Here is a 20,330-nt window from a genome sequence, read left to right as displayed (position 1 = left end):
AGATCAGCAGTTTCTGAAATACTCACAGCAGCCCGTCTGACACCAACAACCATGTTATGTTCAAAACCCCTTAAATCCCCTTACTTTCCCCATTCTGACGCTCACTTTGAACTGCAGCAGATCGTCTTGACCATGTCTACATGCCTAAATGCATTGAGTTGCTGCCATGTGATTAGAAATTTGCGTTAACAAGCAGTTGGACAGGTGTACCTAATAAAGTGGCCTGTTAATTTATTCAACTACAAAAAATGTAAAATTGGACAGAGTAAAAAGAAAATACCAGTACAACATCTTGTTTTGTTTGTTTCTTTATTTACAGAGAGGATTCGCTTGTCCTGAATGACACAGAAACCTTTAATATTGACATTTCCAGCATTGTAAAGCACATATTGACCTGACGTCCATAAACACCTCAAGACACATTTACACTAAAATCTCCAGTACACAAACGCATACACACACACACACACGCGCACACACAGAGATACAAACTGGCCAATTCTAACAAATAACCCACTGGAATGATATCACAAGCAACTATAAAGTCACAACGTATAAAACTCTTACTTCAAAAAACATGAAATAAACAACTCGCGTCGATATTAAATTAAAAAAGAAAGTCAAATCCCACAAACAGGCATTGCACACAGCTATATTTATAGATAATATCATATTTACCCGAAGATATTCGAATCCCCAATATGCCATTGGAAGATATGAAACATCTATTACACATATAGAAATGCAGGTTCACGAGTACAAAGATTCACAATGGAGAACGGGTCTCGTTTCATTGGGAGGGATTCAAGGAAACGAGACGGATAGTCCCCCGGCAGTTAGCATAGCGCTACATCCAACACGTTACCGTCAGAACATGACATTTACAATAGATCATCATAAAAGTAGATATCTGATAGGAAGAACATTTCTCGGCAGGACTAACTGGAATATAGATTTACGTTTTTTGGATTTTTTTCACGTTTTTTTTTTTTGCAACAGGTTTTTATTGTGTTTAGGATTTGTACTTGTTATTAATATAAACTTTTTGTGCTGCTGGCTGGATTTGGGCTTGGAATGTGACGCTTTTACGCCTCAGGCTCATAATCCTGGCTCTCCTGAAACAGAGGAGAAAATACAGACGGTAAAATATTAGTTACAGTCAGACAGAGAGAGATATTTTACATTTGACTTTCTTTTCTATCATTAAAAGAAACACAATAGACAAATGTTTATTTCACTCAAGACATTCTGTAAAGATTGGCTCTACATAGGCCCAATCCTTATTCTACCTCTTAGCCCTTCCCCTTACCCCTACCCCTTGTTTTGCGCTCATTCACGTGAAGAGGTAGGGGTATCCTAGTTCTCTTTAGCTTGAAGACGTAGGGCTAAGGGGAAGGGTTTAAGGGCCAAGGAGAAGGGGTAGGGGTGCAGAAATAGAATTGGGATTGGGCCTAAACAGAGCACAACATTTCTTTATAAAGGATTGATTTTTAAAATTCTACTTTTTTTCTGCCATTTAACAGATAAACACTATTAATAAATGTTTATTTTACTATGTTCAAATACGTCAATATTCCTCATGTTGTAATACAGCTTTTCTCAGTGGCTTTGGTGCATTTCTCACAACACTATTGACACTTGCACAACAGTTAATGCATTTCTCAAAACAGTTAGTCATTTGAAATGGTCGTGCCCAACTGAGTCTGGTTTCTCTCGAAGTTTTTTCTTCACTTTAGCCAACTGGTGAAGTTTTTTTTTTCCCTCTCCGCTGTCGCCACTGGCTTGCATGGTTCGGGATCTATAGAGCTGCGCATCGTTGGATTTGCTCTTCAGTGTTTGGACTCTCAGTAGTGATTTAAACCACACTGAACTGAGCTAAACTGAACTGAACTTAAACACTGAAAACTGAACTACACTGTTCCTATTTACTGTGACCTTTTATGTGAAGCTGCTTTGACACAATCTACATTGTAAAAGCGCTACACAAATAAAGCGGAATTGAATTGAATTGACTTTGTCATATCATAGTAGCAGTTTCTCATTCCTTCCAACAAATTGCGAATGCTTTTAGACATGCATCAATTGCTTTTATACGACTCTCTGCTGTTTTATATCATTATCACTTGCTTATGTCATGTCAGTCAAAATGAACTAAACTTGTGAATCCTGAATAGTCTTTCCATATAAAACTAACAGTGCTCATTTCATTACTGGAGTCATTACATACACAAATGTTGAACTAGTTGATAAAATCTGTCCAGATAATTTTATACATAAAATTTTAAAGCTTTTTTTTTTCCCTGGAAATGTCTTCTAAATTGAACAATTTGATGAATGATTTACAGACCTGTGTGTGTTGTAGGTTCAGCTTCAGTATGTACTGCTATATTGTCTACAGTTGTGCACAGCTCTACCTAATGGAAGTTTATGTATGTTGTAAATAAGGGTGTGTTTATTCATTTGCACAATGCTGTGAATAAATTAGAATTGTAAAGAGATAAACACACATATTCAGTGTCTTGTACTCGGATACCTCACTAAATACAGTGATGTCTAACTTTACTGTAGTTTTCAAATGGCTGTGCAAATAGTATATAGTGCTGTCTTGAGCATTTCAGGACGTGTCACTATAATCTCACTTTTTTGCATTGGAGAAAATGTACAGAGTAAATGGTCATAATGAAAACATGACAAAGCCATCGGACTATCTTGTTCATAAACAATGGTGTCAAGACTTTTCATCCTGATGACACTGACACTTTCATTGACATCAATACTTGCTTTAGAGGAATGAGCTCTCCATTTTGAGCAAGTGACGCGCTTTTGTAGGTTATCAACTAGGTTTTGCAGTTTGTACTAATTGTTTAGAGAAATGCATGAACTGTTGTGCAAATGTAAATAGTGTTGTGAGAAATGCACCAAAGCCACTGAGAAAAACTGTCAACTGAGCACAACTTTTTTTTATAAAGCATCGATTTTAAAGATTCTACTTCTGCCATTAAAAAAACTCTTTGACAAATGTTCATTTCACTCGGTTAGTTGTTTTCAAATACAGTGGATAGATAGACAAATACAGACAGAAAGATACAATGTATAGATACAATATATAGATGGATGGATGGATGGATAGACGGACGGACGGACAGATGGATGGACAAAATGATAGGTAGACATATATAGATGAATAAATGGATGGATGGATGGATGGATGGACAAATGGACAGACTTATGGATGGATGGATGGATGGATGGATAGATAGATAGGTCAGTTGGCATTTCTATGTGGAGTTTGCATGTTCTCCTCATGTTGGTTTCCCCCACAGTCCAAACACATGTGGTACAGGTGAATTGAAGAAACTAAATTGGCCGTAGTGTACGTGTGTGAATGGGAGTGTATGGGCGTTTCCCAGTGACGGGTTGTGGCTGGAAGGGCATTCACTGCGTAAAACATATGCTGGATAAGTTGGCGGTTTATTCCGCTGTGGCAACCCCTGATTAATAAAGGGACGAAGCCAAAAATGAATGAATGAATGAATAACAGTTATATATATATATATATATATATATATATATATATATATATATATATATATATATATATATATAAAATATATATATATATATTCATAAAATATTATATAAATATAATATTTGCCTTTTAAACAACTTAACATATTAAACAGAAAGACTGTAAAGATCTTTTTTAGACTAAAGAAAAGCCAAAAATCATCCAAGAAAATTACCATTGGTGTCATTTCACTATCATTGAGCAAATATTGTTGTTTTTAATGAATAATTAGATTTAGCCTTTAAGATTAATGAGATATTTCTGTTCTAAATAGTTTAAATAATAAGACTGGAGTTAATATATTTAATAATATAACTGGGTTGTGTCATGTAATGAGCTTTATTTGAAATATGTTTATATAGAGAGTTTTAGTTATTAAACTGTAAAAATGAGAAACATTCTACCTGAAACAAGACCAGTTCACTTAATGTTTATAGTAATTCAAGTAGCAACTATTTTAATTTTTAATTTAGTGAACTATAATACAAATACATTTTTGACACACAATATGCAACACATTTTGATATTTTTCAAGTTGTTTTAATTGATTGCTTCGTTTGCTTTTCATATTTCTGGAATTACACTGAACCCAAACAGAAATAACATACTAGACTCTATAAAAACAGCATTTCTCAGTCACGTCTAACCTCCAGATCAAGATTATTTTAGTAAATTTAAACCAAAACTTAAACTATCTGTCAAAAAAAGAATATATTTATTATAATATTTTACACTATGTTATGTTATATACTCTTTACAACTTTGCTTATTTTGCCTCATTATATCTGATCATATGATATACAGATCTTCTGCAGTTCCTTGTTCCTCCAGCAGGCGGCAGATGAAGCTTCAGATCAGAAGCACTATTAGCTTAAATAGCATAACAGCTAATGCTAACGCTATAAAAGTATGCAGGGAAGGAGACTGAAAGCTGGAATTTGATTGGCCAAGACATGCTTCATGTGACTACATTAGCATTATAGGTTTTCCACTGATAAGTAATACAGGCATTTTCATCACATATTAATACAATCTCTGACATCTGATGAGTTGAATGTATTTTCTGACATGTGAAGATGATCTACATGTCAATTATTCTGTATTATTCTCTGCTTTTCTGTGTAAAAGAGAATCATCCGGAAGGAGAGATTATCTCCTTTACAGGTCATCACAGGAGAATACCTTAGCATCATTACCCACAATGCACCTGTGTGCTTGACGTCAGCAGAATGACTGAGCATAATGAGGAGGAGGGAGCAGAGAAACACACACACCCACCCACGCACGCACACACACACACACACACACACACACACACACATGGAATCCCACCATATCGGAGTGTCCAGAACACACGCCAGACAAACCAAACACATCAATAGTATAAAACCCCGGGGCGTGCACCACAACAGAATGAACCGACAACTACTCTGAAGTGTTTTTATGCAGCCGATGCTCTTTCAGCTGCAGGCTTAAAATATTGACTTAAGTTTAAATATCTGTATTTGTGTTAAACTGTATTTTTTGTTTGAGAATAAGAAGATTGGACGAAAATCTATTAATCTATTAAACTTTAATATGTTATATTGTGTTATATTTTATTTAATACTTCCCCAATTGTTTATATTTATTAAATTATTACATTTTTATTGGTAAATTAAAGAGTTGTAATACTTAAAAAATACATTATTATTAACAACAGTGATAATTATTATCATTTATTCTCTAAATCTAGAGTTTACTAGCATGTAAATTAATAAATTTGTGAAATTATTTTTATTTTTTTAGATATAATTTTGACTTGGTGGTTCATTCCGCTGTGGTGACCCCAGATTAATAAAGGGAATAAGCCAAAAGGAAAATGAATGAATGAATTTACTTTGTAAAGCCTCATATGCTTGATGTCACTTGGTTTATTCAGTGTATTTATATAAACCACTGTTGCATATATAAATATATATATATATATAAAAATATATGTGACTGTGTGTGTGTATTTATACATATACAGTGCTTTACATCAGTTTAATTATACTGTATATATATATATATATATATATATATATATATATATATATATATATATATATACAGCTGAAGTTAGAAGTATTAGCCCCCTTTGAATTTTTATTCTTATTTTTAAAATATTTCCAAAATTATGTTTATCAGAGCAAGGAAATTTTCACAGTATGTCTGATAATATTTTTTCTTCTGGAGAAAATCTTATTTGTTTTATTTCGGCTAGAATAAAAGCAGTTTTTAATTTTTTAAAACCCATTTTAAGGTCAATATTATTAACCCCTTTAAGCTATTTTTGTTCCGATAGTCTACAGAACAAACCATCATTATACAATAACTTGCCTAATTCCCCTAACCTGCCTAGTCAACTTAATGAACCTAGTTAAGCCTTTAAATGTCACTTTAAGCTGTATAGAAGTGTCTTGAAGAATATCTAGTCAAATATTATTTACTGTCATCATGACAAAGAGAAAATAAATCAGTTATTAGAGATGAGTTATTAAAACTATTATGTGCAGAAATGTGTTGAATAAAATCTTCTCTCCGTTAAACAGAAATTGGGGAAAAAAATAAACAGGGGGCTAATAATTCAGGGGGGCTAATAGTTCTGACTTCAACTGTGTATAAATATATATATATATATATATATATATGTGTGTGTGTGTGTGTGTGTGTGTGTGTATACGTATGTATGATATGTTTTATTTCATTTATTTATTAGTGTATTTTGTGTGTGTGTTTTGTGTATTGTTTGGACCTGCTGGTTGTTGTCGTATGTCTGTCCTTCAGGATCCATCAGACCTTCTCCCGGCTCCTCAGTGGCTTCCTGACCGAACTCCGGCTGTAAAAACAAAACAAATACCATGAAGACACATCAAACACAGACTGACCTCCTGTGACATTTATTATTGCATGTTTGTGAATTTTTTTTCTTCAAATATTTCCCAAATGATGTTGAACAGATTCAGGAAATTTTCACAGTATTTCCTATAATATTTTTTCTTCTGGAGAAAGTCTTATTTATTTTATTTTGGCTAGAATAAAGACAGTTTTTAATTGTTTTAAAGCCATTTTAAGGTCAATATTATTAGCCCCCTTAAGCAATATTTGTTTTGTTAAACAATGAATTACCTAATTACCCTAACTTTACTCTAATTACCCTAGTTAAGCCTTTAAATGTCACCTTAAGCTGAATACTAGTGTCTTGAAGAATTATGTACTGTCATCTTAACAAATATAAAAGCAGTCAGTTACTAGAAGTTAGTTATTAAACTATTATGTTGAGAAATGTGTTGGAAAAAAACTCTTAAACTCTGCGTACCCGGTACTGGACCTGTGATGTCATTTACTTCCGCATTCTTTACATTTTAAAGGTGTGTACTGGCCCAATACCTCCATAAGTGGTTCCGCTCTCTCATCAGTTGGAATAAAATAACTTTTGCGTAGATTATGATGGAGACATTTTCTTTTTTCCTATCATTACTGACATGTACACGAACCAACAATATTAATTACAGCAATCTGGACCACACAGAACCTAAAGGTACACTTTCAAATTTTAGACTATGAAAAAAAAGTGCCTCTTTTTTTTTTTGAGGGGTTTATTATAAAACATACACAATTATTTCAATCACTTTCAACAATGTTTTATAAAAATTCAAAGGGTTTTCTTTAAAATGATCCCAAGCTTCTGCATTTACACCTCTGCATGTGGATTTGGGAAGCTTTGGAATTTGGGTAGGCAAAATCCAGGCGGAAACCCCATAATAGCATTTGACTTTTAAAGGGCACATAGTTTACCTCTTTTTTTATTATTTAATAATAATATTATGGTTCTTCTGAGTGTGCCAGTTTAGGTTCAGTTTAAAACACAATTCAGATTTTTTTATTATAATGTGTTTAAAAAGTGTTGTGTTAGAGGCGTGTCCACAGTTCGCTGATTTAGGGGTGTGTTGCTTCACATGTAGATTAGTTTCGGCTTCCTGCCCAACGTAATAAGGGGGCGGGGCCATGAGCTCACCCGCTCTGTGTTTGCAACAGAGTCTGACAGGCAGAGAGAGAAGGAGAGAGAGGATCACCATTCAGTCTTACATGTACGACTCGGACACAGACCAAGCAGAGAGTACAAAATCATTTGTGTCTTTGTACAGTTTTACAGCCAACTGTGTGCTAGTTTCAAGTGCCGAGCTTGTACACAGAAACTAATAACCACGCACACTGAATTAACTTTGACTGAGGCACCGGATGCGCCGCTCGAAGCCGCAACACGGCACACCAGACACTCTCTGTGGCGCGGCAGAAACATGAAGTGTCCCGAATCGTCGCGCCACGCATTTTTGAATTCTAAACATAGGTTTCTGCAGCGGTCCGCGGCGCCCAGCCGTCGACTTGAGTGTACCCTGATAGAAACCTATGTTTAGAACTCTAAAACGCATGCTAGTTAAGATCACAGGGAGCTTCTGGGATCGCGAGAAATGCAAACGGCTGAAGTATAAGGTAGACTCAATGAGAAGTACACATGTTTGCAAACCTACCTAAAGATACAACCAATAATTCTGATTAGAGCGATAATGTGGAGAATATTGATCTTGTGTTGAGCCCAATGAGCCTTGCATCTAAAAATAGAGCAAGGGTGTTCCTTTAGTGATATCGCTTCGACTCACGCTGAAAATGGCAGACGTGAATCAACAAACTGAGGATATGATGACGCACCTGTCAATCAATATTGGTGGGCGGGGGAATCACACTCCTACGTAAAGTTGCGGTCGATCTGAAAACCGCTCCAATTGGTCCACCGTTTTTTATGTTGTTAAATTGAAAAAAAAAAAAAAGCACTGGGTGTGCTTATATCACCCCAATATGACGGTCTATACACCATACATGAACATATGTCTGTCCAAACAGCTTGAAAAGTTGATTTTTTACCATAGGTGCCCTTTAAATAAAAATTGGGGAAAAAATATAAAAGAATTAAAACTTGATAGGTGGATTAATAATTCTGACTTCAACTGTATAATATAGGACAATGTATTATGAGCTACATCTTTATATGCATAGTAAATGTTTGATCAAACTCCCTTGGAGAGAGAGAGAGAGAGAGAGAGAGAGAGAGAGAGAGAGAGAGAGAGAGAGAGAGAGAGAGACTCATTACCTACATACAGTAGATATATATTCTGTACAGTTCTGGGTCAGTGGTTGGTTTATTTTATCCCAGTAATCAGAGTTAATTGGGTCATATTTCAGACATCTCCTGATCTGATATTATACTGTCAAAGTCTTCACGTCCATCACTCTGACATCTGAGGACCAGACTCCTTTTATTCCTTCATTCAGACCAGATTACTCCTCAGCTCTAAAGAAATCAAGCTTTTAATACTAAAGACAGCTCTAACATTTCAGATCATCCCTAAACAAATCAGTACATACATAGAAAAATATTAAATACTGATAAAAGATATATAAGAGAGGGCAGCATGGTGGCTCAGTGGTTAGCACTGTGGCCTCACAGCAAGAAGGTCGCTGGTTCAAGTCCCGGCTGGGCCAGTTGGCGTTTCTGTGTGGAGTTTGCATGTCCTCCCCGTGTTGGCGTGGGTTTCCTGCGGGTGCTCCGGTTTCCCCTACAGTCCAAACACATGCGCTATTGGGGAATTGATTAACTAAATTGGCCGTAGTGTACGAGTGTGTGTGTGTGTGAATGAGTGTGTATGGGTGTTTCCCAGCACTGGGTTGAGGCTGGAAAGGTATCCACTGTGTAAAACATTTGCTGGAATAGTTGGTGGTTCATTCCGCAGTGGTGACTCCTGATAAATAAGGGACTAAGCTGAAGGAAAATAAATGAACACTCAATTTTTAAAAGATTTCAAGAGAAAAGGGGATAATGATTCATTAAATTGAGTTGTTCGAACAGCTGATTCATTCACAAATGTCTTTCTGAATCGATGACTGAATCATTGTCTCATATCAAAGCTCAAGATTCATTCATAAACAATACATGGTATGGAGAAGCATTTTCAAGAAAACGGAGCAACATTTGGACAACAGTGATTCTAAACAAGCATCGCATCATTTGCGTTCTGATTTTAGGGATAATAATAAAGATTCATTTTACAAACAAGGAGACTAGAGTCGGCTGTAACTTAGATATTAATGGAAAAACTTTGGTCACTATAGTAAATGTTAGCAAGTCCTGTATACTGTGTTTTACAGTGAATATAGAACAGCTTATAGAACGGCAGGTACAGCACACATATATAATATTAAACAACTAAACATCACACCTTCTATTCTCTTCTTTTTAAGAAATGCTAAAAAGTCTGAACTGCTCTTTTAGACATATTGAAAATCATGAAATGATGCAATGAACTGTATTGTGCTTGTGCGTGGTGCCTTATTACAATACTGACTTCTGATTGGTCAATCAAATTACTTTAATTGGTCAAATTACTAAATATGTTCATCTGGAGCTGTTTCATTGTAAATAAACAGTTAAATGGTCAGTAATATGTTTTATAGTACACATTGACAGCAAATACTTTAGCAAACAGTTTAGCTTATTAAAATTAATAGCTATTATAATGAAATTAGCCTCATTAGCCATTTTTTCACTGTATAACTAACACATTCTGATTAAAGAGCAACCAATGAATCTCTTATTTAGATTTTTTTTCATTTGATTACACTAAATAACAGGCATCACTTTATAAATGCACAGATCGAGCGTTATAATTAAAGCAGTCGATTGCTTTCCTAACTTTTTAAGGTCATTTAGGAAGAAATTAGTTGTGTTTGAAAAAAAAAAACACCAAGATCGACATCTTTAGATATTATTATTATTATTATTATTATTATGTGTATATGTCTGTTCAAACACGCACCCAAAACCCAGACTTTTGCTCCGCTTCAAATCACGTGTACAGAATCCGTTTGGGAAACAGCGTCTATTTATCACTATGGAGCGCGTCAGCTGACAGTCACGCACCGCTATATGACTGTTTTGAGGATTGCATATGAAGAGTAGACGGCACCTGTAATGAAAAGGAAAGGGAATCCTGCCGTTTTTATATTTCGAAGTGTTTTCATGCCTAAATAAAGCAAAAGCAAAGAACAGACTCTCATTTAAGAGCAAGGGCGGCCCCTGGTGGTTCGGCAGTATGGGTTGCGTAAAGGAAGGATCGGCTCTTTAATGTTTATATGCCACTCTTCAGAGAAAGACTGAAAATACGGGAGAATACTTTTACGGGATAATAGCAGGATAGAACTGTAAAATATGGGAGAATCCTGGGAAAAATGGGAGGGTTGACAGGTATGATATATATATATATATATATATATATATATATATATATATATATATATATATATATATATATATATATATATATATATATATAATATAGATGTATGAATGTATAATATGTATATATATGAATGTTGGATACTAGAAAAGCCATTTTTAGTGAGTGCAAATAAAATGTGCACAGTAAAAATTAAGATAAAAATAAAGAATGCTATATTGAAATATATAATCTATTGCAAAGATTATGAAAATGGCATATAGATTTAAATATTTTACATAGAGTACTTAAGTTGAAGCATTTCTTTCAAATATGATGGTAGTGTGTTTGTTCTAGCAAATAATGTGACTATATAGTCTGTATCTGTTCATTACAACATCTAGTACACAAACAAACACACAACACACACACACTCAGCCAGTCCAGCACCACAGTTATCACTGACCACCCACACATGTTCACATGTTTCAGAGCCGCTAAACTACACACTTAAACCGGTCACACACACTCTCCTGACAATAGCAGATCTGCAGATGAATCAGAATGATGATTAACTAAGCTTTCTAATTCAGCACATTGGGTTTGTTTCTTCAGCTACAGCGTCTTCATACACATGTACAGACTTATAGACATGCTCACACACTCGCTCAGAAGTGTAAACACTGAGCACATATGCCTCAAGCCTCTTATGCTGATTTTCCTGTAAGTGATTTATCAGATTAGCGGGTCTCCACAAAGGACGGCTAATTTTTAAGCCTGGTGGGGAAAATCCATGGAGGACCACACTAGTAAACCTGTCAGCACCACCACTGCTGTTATACAGCACCAGAGGGATTTTGTGGGATGTTTTACAGCCTAAAATCAATGAATTTGTTTGTCTGAAAAATGCTGGCCTTATAAATTCTGATGTAAAAATAAAAAACTATTGTTTACGAATGAAATAATATTTAAAAATTAATTAATTAATAAGTAAATATTAGGATGTACTTGTGCAGTTTGCATTATTAATATTAATAATTACCTGTAAATATGTTTAATCACTGAAACTGATACTGTCTTAAAACTGTATACTAAAAATACAGATACACACTAGCTTCAACATTGTATATACTTACTCATGCCAGGGCCGTTTATATTGAAGTTGGCATTTAGTCGCACCATGTTGGTGTTTCGTAACATCTCATTTTCACGAGGTGGGTCGTTAGTCCAATGCTCAACCTCCAACCTGGAGGACCAGGACATGCACTACGGACAATTTAGCTTACCCTATTCACCTACAGCACATTTGTTTGAACTGTGGGGGAAACCGGAGCACCCGGAAACCCACGCCAACACAGGGAGAACATGCAAAACTCCACACAGAAATGGCATCGGCTGCAGGCTCGAATTAGCGATCCTCTTGCTGTGAGGTGACAGTGCTTTCAATATCATCATTGTCTAATGCAGGGCTATTCGATTGGCAGCCTGAGGGCCGAACCAGACCCCTGAGGCAATTTGATTCTGGCCCCTTTAAATAGTGTGACCAAGACATTAAAAATAAATTTAGTTTGTTGAAAAGCGGCTGCCATAGTTATGACGTGTGTCTGTTCAATACAACACGAGCAGCAGAAAACATTTGGATATGTTTGTAGAAAAGGAATTTCGTGCACTGATATCGTTAATAGGAATGCAATGATTAGTCGATTTCACTATTAACCGCGCTTTAATTCATTACAGTTAATTAATCGTAAAGGCTTCTCAACGCTACGTTTCTGCTGCGCGGATCAAAACTGCTGCAACTAAACAAAGTTATGCCAACTGTGCGCTAGCTTAAAGTTCCATGCTTATACACTGAAAAAAATTATTCAAAGATGATTCCTTGGATTTACTCAATTTTTTTACGTTAAGTGGTTGTAAACTATTTATTTGGGCTGAATTTAAACAAACAAATTAAGTTGAACACTGCTCAATTTAATTTGTTTGTTTAAATTCAACACAAATAAATGTTTTGCATGCGCACACAGTAGAAATGATCCGAGTTGTGCGTGGCTTTCACTGCAATGTTAATAAAAGATATGTTAGATATGTTATCATTAAAATGATTATGAACGCAGATAATAACAACAGTAATAAATAGCTTAAATTCTGCTGTGGCGACCCCAGATTAATAAAGGGACTAAGCTGAAAAGTAAACGAATGAATGGATGTTGCTCAAATAGTCCTCATGTTGGACCTTGATGTAGTCCGTGTGTCTCAACAGTGTTTGGAGGCGTCTCTACTAACAGCAAAACTTTATTTGCTTCATAGACAGTGATGTTACTGCTTCACTACTGAGAAATACCATGTTGTTTTTCAGGTTCTCACACTATTGTATTATTAAAGTAGCAGAGCAGCTCTGTCAACAAGTGTTCTCTGAGTCTTCACTGTAGATGGGTGTGTATACTGTATTTATTTGCATGGGGCATATAAAATTGCATACTTATCCACAAATCTACGCCATTTTGTAGTTTAATTAAAATAAAGAAAAAAAAATACCCAAATAAATGCACTTCTTCAACTGATAAACAGAAGTGTGTAATGTTGAACACTTCATGCACTTAGTTTTGCCCATGTAGTGGATGAGGAGGAGCTAAAGATCAATGGGAGAAGCTGATAATGAAGGGGAGGAGCTACTGATCAATGGGAGTTACTGTTGATGAAGGGAGGAGCTGATGATCAAGGGGAGGAGTTGGAGATGAAGGGGCGGAGCTGAGGATGAGGGGGCAGAGCTGAGGATGAAGGGGAGGGGCTGATAATCAAGGGGAGGAGCTGAGGATGAAGGCAAAGAGCTGATTATCAAGGGAATGAGCTAAGGATGAATTGGAGAAGATGATGATGAAGGGGAGGAGCTGATGATAAAGGGGAGGAGCTGAGAATGAAAGGGAGGAGCTGATTATCAAGGGGAGGAGTTGAGAATGAAAGGGAGGAGCTGATTATCAAGGGGAGGATTTGATGATGAAGGGGCGGAGCTGAGGATGAAGGGGAGGGGCTGAAGATGAGGGGGCAGAGCTGAGGATGAAGGGGAGGGGATGATAATCAAGGGGAGGAGCTGAGGATGAAGGCAAAGAGCTGATTATCAAGGGAATGAGCTATAGATGAATTGGAGAAGATGATGATGAAGGGGAGGAGCTGATGATAAAGGGGAGGAGCTGAGAATGAAAGGGAGGAGCTGATTATCAAGGGGAGGAGTTGAGAATGAAAGGGAGGAGCTGATTATCAAGGGGAGGAGTTGATGATGAAGGGGCGGAGCTGAGGATGAAGGGGAGGGGCTGAAGATGAGGGGGCAGAGCTGAGGATGAAGGCTGATACAAAAATGGGATTGGGCCTAAAACACTACACAGTTAAGTGTATAAATGCACAATGTAAAACCACACAGTATGACATTTGAGACGTAACTAATATCGCAACTAATATGGTGCTTCTTTTATCCTCCTTTGTACAGTAAGTCACTTTAAATAAATGCATCTGCTAACTGAATAAATGAAATGTAATATCTTTTGCTTCAAAATAAGGACCTGAAATATGAGAACTCAATCAGCGTAGTTCATATGGATCTGGAGAGCAGCCAGAACCAGCCTGGAACTACTTCAGCTGTGCAAATAAAAATAGTTTAACACCTTAAAATGTTCATCAGCCAATCAGAACTAAGCATTCAACAGCCCTGTAGTATAACATGTAATCCTGTAATATTAGATTGCAGAATACTGGAATGACTGGAGACGTCACACTGAAATCAACAGTTTGTACAAAGGGAAGCAAATCTGCCTAAGTCTGAGGAATAACTGGCTTCTCCTCTCATAATCTATGCTGTGTAAGTACCGCGCAACCTAGTACTGTAACCTTGGACAAGGTCGAGAGAAAGAGAGAGTGTGTGTGTGTGAAAAAGAGATTTATATATTTATTTCCTTATATCTTTTTAAGCATTATATTAGGCATTTTCTTATTTATGTATGCATTTATTTAAGATTTGGTTGCATCATGCATGAATGTATGCATTATAAAATGACTATTATTAATTGTTTATGTAATATGTAATGTTTTAGCGATACTCATGCCAATAAAGACAATTTGAATTAAATATTAAATGAATAAAGAAATGATTTATAATTACTGTTTTATTCTAAAATGTTGACTGGTATTATACTGTTAATTATTTCTTCAATCGCTACTGCTATTTCATTTGCTCTCATATGTTCTGTTTAATGTAAACATCACAAATACTTTGGCAACAGATATGAAACATTTGTTGATGAGCGAGAGAGAGCGAAAGAGCGCGCGCGAGAGAGAGAGAGAGAGAGAGAGACAGAGAGAGAGAGAGAGAGAGAGAGTTGGAGGGGCTCAGCAGGACAGAGAGCTAAACTAAGACACTATATTCCCCCTAGGATAAGTATCCCTCCATTATGTGTCTTGTGTCATGACGTGCGTGTGTGAGAGTGTGTGACGTCTTTAGCTTGTTTATTTCTCTTACAGTAACCCATAATAACCACATCTGATGGACATGTGCATGATGAAGATCCACTAGCATTCACTACAGTCCATCCTATGCATTATACAGATCTAAAAATGTGACAAATAATTCATAGCTACATTTACACAATATGTTTACAATCCAATCAAACTAGAAGCCGTCTGGATGAAATGAAGTCAACTTTGGCTGCATTTACACTGCATGGTTCAAGTGACTCAGTTCCGATTTTTTTCTCCTATGTGGTACAGATCAGACATGGTCATATAAACTAGAAATTCCAAGAGTTCAGTCAAAGCAGGGTGAATCGGCCTTCAGCTACTACGCCCCTCGCTGCTGGAATCAGCTTCCAGAAATGATCAGATGTGCTCCAACATTAGACATATTCAAATCAAGACTGAAAACACATCTGTTTAGCTGTGTCTTTACTGAATGAGCTCTGTGCTACGTTCGACAGATCGCACTATTATGTCTTTCTCTTCTTCTTTTTCATTCTTTTATAACACATTTTATCTGTTTTTATGTTGTTGTTTTTTTTACCATTTTTATTATTTGTTTTTATTTTTCTTATACTCGTCTCTTTAATTCCTGTTTATGTAAAGCACTTTGAATTGCCACTGTGTATGAAATGTGCTATAGAAATAAACTTGCCTTGCCTTGCCATGTACCAAGCAGCAACCTCCCGCTCTCCAATACGGAAGTAACTGAAACCAGCCTGATCTCACGAGAAAACTGTACGATTTTAAAAAGGAGGCGTGGCACCTAACCCCACCCCTAAACCCAACCGTCATTTGGGGATGAGCAAATCATACTAAAATGTACGAATTAGATCGTACGGATTCATACGAATTAGCCACTAAATCAAAAAGTTACGAATTGCCTTGAGATTGTGTTGCTGAAACTGCAATTCATTGAAATTCCGCTAGTCCTGGCTCCATATGGAGCAAATTTCTATTAAGCCCACTGTAAAATGGCCAATTTTACAGCACAAGAAAAGGTGTTTACAGCCTGGTACTAAGAACGATTTTGGTTCATATAGCTAATATTACCCTTCATGACAGCTGTGAGGGGGTGAATTCTTTTTATAACTCAGCCGTTTCCTTTATATTAGGTTATATTAAGTCTGCATAAATAAGGGCGTGGCCACTTGAGTGACAGCTAGGTCTCGCTGGTCATCATCACCTCAGCTGATTCCGGCTGATTAGCCGCTGAACTCTGCATATATATTGTATTTTTGAGTTGTTTTATGTGGTTTTACACAGTCAATTGATTTTTGGACTTATTTCTTACAATTATCAGATGATATGACATGCTGTGTGCACTTAATTGTGCTCACAAACCATTCACATGTCCTCCATTTCCTAGGTGAGTGAAATGATATACTTATAAGCCATCTCTGTAAATGTATTTGTTTTAAAATCATTTATATTTATCTTTAGAGCTGTAAAGCACTCCAGAATCTGACAGATTGATTAGCTGTAGGCTCTAGAACAGTCATCTGAAGCATTGTCATACAGTGTTATGGATTTCATCAATAGTCTTGCATTTACTAGCACAGACTATATCTGAAGGAAGTAATTTGCACTTTCCTCCTGTTAAAAATATCATAAGAACAATGTTTAGTGTATTACAGCAGTGTTTTTAAAAGACTAAACACTTTATTGATATAGTGTACAACCAAGACACAAAGTATTAAGCAATTCTCCCCTACTGAAAAAAAACAGCTTAAACCAGCCTAGGCTGGTTGGCTGGTTTTAGCTGGTCGACCAGGCTGGTTTTAGAGGGGTTTTGGCCACTTCCAGGCTGGTTTCCAGCCATTTCCAGCCTGGTCTTAGCTGGTCAGGCTGGGAGACGACCAGCTAAAACCAGCTTGACCAGCCTAGTCAGGCTGGGAGCCCAGCCTAAACCAGCTATGTTCAGCTTAAACCAGGCTGGTCAGGCTGGTTTTAGCTGGATTTAGCTGGTCATTTTCCAGCCTGACCAGCTAAGACCAGGCTGGAAATAGCTGGAAACCTGGAAATGGCCAAAATCCCTCTAAAACCAGGCTGGTCAACCAGCTAAAACCAGCCAACCAGCCCAGGCTGGTTTAAGCTGGATTTTGCAGCAGGGTCCCATAGGAACGCCAGTCTAAGCAAAATGGCAGCAGGTGTCTGTAGCTCTGCTCACACTCCGCCTCTTTTCCCTTGTTTGTTATCCCCCGGTTGGTGCGATGACGTGTGAATAAAATGGCGACAATTGGCCACGCCTACTGGTAGCTTCTTTTGGGTTCTTCTAATACCTATGGGTGATGTCACGGATGCTACATCCATATCTTTTACAGTCTATGCCATGTACGTGTAAGCAGGAAAAAAAATCACATGGATTCCGATTTACTCAAATCAGATTCAGGCCTTGTTCATATGTGGAAATTTATCCAATATGAATCTGTGCCCTCGTGTCTGCAGTGTGAGCGTGTGAGTGTTAGAAAGAGAGAGAGAGTGAGAGAGAGAGAGAGAGATACTAAGGTGTTGCTAGGCAGTTGCTAAGGTGTTCTGAGTGGTTGCTAGGCAGTTGCTAACATAAATTACCATGTTTCCAGCATAAATTAGTATGTCACTAGCATGTTTCTAGTATAAACTAGCATGCCGTTAGCATGAACTTAGTATGAATTAGCATGTTTGTTAGTATGATTAGTATGTTTGTTAGCATGATTACTATGTTTGTTAGTATGTTTCCAGTATGGATTAGTATATTGTTAGGATGAATTAGCATGTTGCTAGTATGATTATAGAACGAATTAGCATGTTGCTAGTATGATTATAGTATGAATTAGCATGTTGCTAGTATGTCATTAGTATGTTTCTGATATGGAGTAGCGTGCTGTTAGTATGGATTGGTATGTTTTAGTATGTCTAATGTAGAGTCAAAGGCAGTTTTTTTTACAATGGAAGTCTATGGAACTAAGTGGTTGTTAGGGTGTGGCTAGTAAGTTAAAAGGTCATCAGTGTTTGGCAGATTGGTAGTCTGAAGTTAAATGAGCGTAATTTTAAGTCTCTATGATAGTTTGTCGGAAAGTTTTGATTTTCTCAAGCCATATATATATATATATATATACATTGTTTTTTTTTACTACTACTACTACTACTATCTATCGTGTGTACTGTTTTTTTATTATTATTATATACGTTATTATATATGTTATTATATATGTTACTTTTATTTAAACTCTATAAATGCTTTGGCAAGACATTTGTCATGCCAATAAAGCAACTTTTGAATTTGAGAGAGAAAGAGAGAGAGAGAGAGGTTGTTTCTCAATACCAAGTATGCAAAGTTTGGACTTGCGTCCTTGGAAGTTCAGACTTGCCAAGTTCACACTTGGAAGAATGAACTCCCGAGGACGCGATGACACAAGTCGGGTACTTCTTCAAATGGAACGGCAGTGTACTTTATAGCGTCACTTACCTCAACACGGATTCATCGGTTTCACTGTACATTAACAATAAAATGATTTAATTACATAAAGCACGGTCCTATAATTAATATTATATCAATGTTATGAATGAATATTTATGATTTATGAAAATATAAACGTAAATAACCATAAATGTGAAGTGAAATGGGTTATTATACACAGACTCTGGTCTTTTATTATCAGATTTAATAAACTACAATGGACATTATACAAGTATAAAGTACAAGACGCACACAATGAGAAATAAAGATAACGTTAGTCAATTTGGTAAACAAAGACAAACAGCGAACAATACAGTAATATATTTAAAGACAATTATAAAACGTAACAAAATAAGACTGCCAAAATAACACACCTGAGAACAAATAATATATTTAAAAGACCAAAAACTGTCCGTTAGATATGCACAAGATGTATTAAATATCATGTTTTAACTACAATGGAGAGATGAGATCCAGTGGTACATCCGTGATGGACTGGCCAATGTAAAGCTGCTCTCGGCGGGGGAGGTGATGACGAAGATCCCGCTGACAGGCTGGGGGTCAGAGTCCGCATAAGCTGAGGCACAAAGACGCGCTATCTCTATAAATAAACTGCCAATTCGAGTTTAAAACAACTACATTCTCGCCTGAAAAACTCTTAAAACTTTATTTTGTGACACAACAGAGGAGTATTTTTAAAACCATGCGGGTTTTCTCCTCCGATATTAGCTTTCACTGCTTATGCAATGCATTCTGGGATACCTGTGCTTCACAAGTTCGCACAAGTCACCTCTCAATGCATCCTTGGCAAAAGGGGCAGAGCAAGTACACATCCGGGAATTTGATCTGTACTTGGCAAGATGTGAACTTTGAATTGGAACAATACTTCGTCGACGGTTGATGACGTTTCACGAGGACACAAGAACGCAAGAACGCATATTGAGAAACAGCCAGAGAGAAAGAGAGCAATATCCGCCACGTAACCAACATCTTTTGTTTGTTGTTTCTAGAGTAACCAAGGCACAAGCTGTAAAGGCTCCACCCTCTTCTGGAAAAAGGGAGGGGGGAGCAGCTGCTCATTTGCATTTAAAGAGACGCACAAGAAAAGTTTTTGTCCCACTCAAAAAAGTGACATTAAGAGCATGATATGAAATGATCCATGACGTTATTATGAGCTGAAGTACATTATGAAGACACCCGAGACTTATATCACAACTTATAAAAAGCATAATATTAATATGTAATCTGTGAAAGAAAAACTGAAACTAAATCATGTCTCAAGAACATGTTTTTGATTAAGTCTAGTCTAGGATAATGGCTGGTGTGTGCATCATAAACCAACAGAGAAATATGACTTGGTGAGAGATATTAAAATATTATATTAGTCTGTTTGCTGTCTCTAATACATAGAAAAGAAATGCATTAACAGAATGATATGAGCATCAATAGTTTTCTGTACTGAAAGTAAACCCAAAGATGATTGGAATTAGTATTTAGTAAGCAAACCTCCAATATACATATATTTCTGCTC

The 20,330-nt window shown here is 36.5% G+C and overlaps 1 protein-coding gene across 1 annotated transcript in view; it reads right to left on the bottom strand.

Annotated features, from left to right (window-relative positions):
* Nucleotides 1–292: 292 nt before the first annotated feature.
* The window catches only part of sncb (synuclein, beta), a 39,804-nt gene continuing 19,766 nt past the window's right edge, over nucleotides 293–20,330 (bottom strand). The window contains exons 5-6 of the mRNA XM_056472966.1: nucleotides 6,345–6,428; nucleotides 293–1,115 (exon numbers count right to left, since the gene is read on the bottom strand). Coding sequence (XP_056328941.1) covers nucleotides 1,086–1,115; nucleotides 6,345–6,428 — 114 coding nt within the window. The 3' untranslated portion in view covers nucleotides 293–1,085. The remainder of the gene's footprint in view (nucleotides 1,116–6,344; nucleotides 6,429–20,330) is intronic.

The sequence above is a fragment of the Danio aesculapii genome, chromosome 14 (assembly GCF_903798145.1).
Source record: "Danio aesculapii chromosome 14, fDanAes4.1, whole genome shotgun sequence".
NCBI lineage: Eukaryota > Metazoa > Chordata > Actinopteri > Cypriniformes > Danionidae > Danio > Danio aesculapii.
The sequence above is the reverse complement of the archived record's forward strand: the minus strand, read 5'-3'. Positions and strand labels throughout refer to the sequence as shown.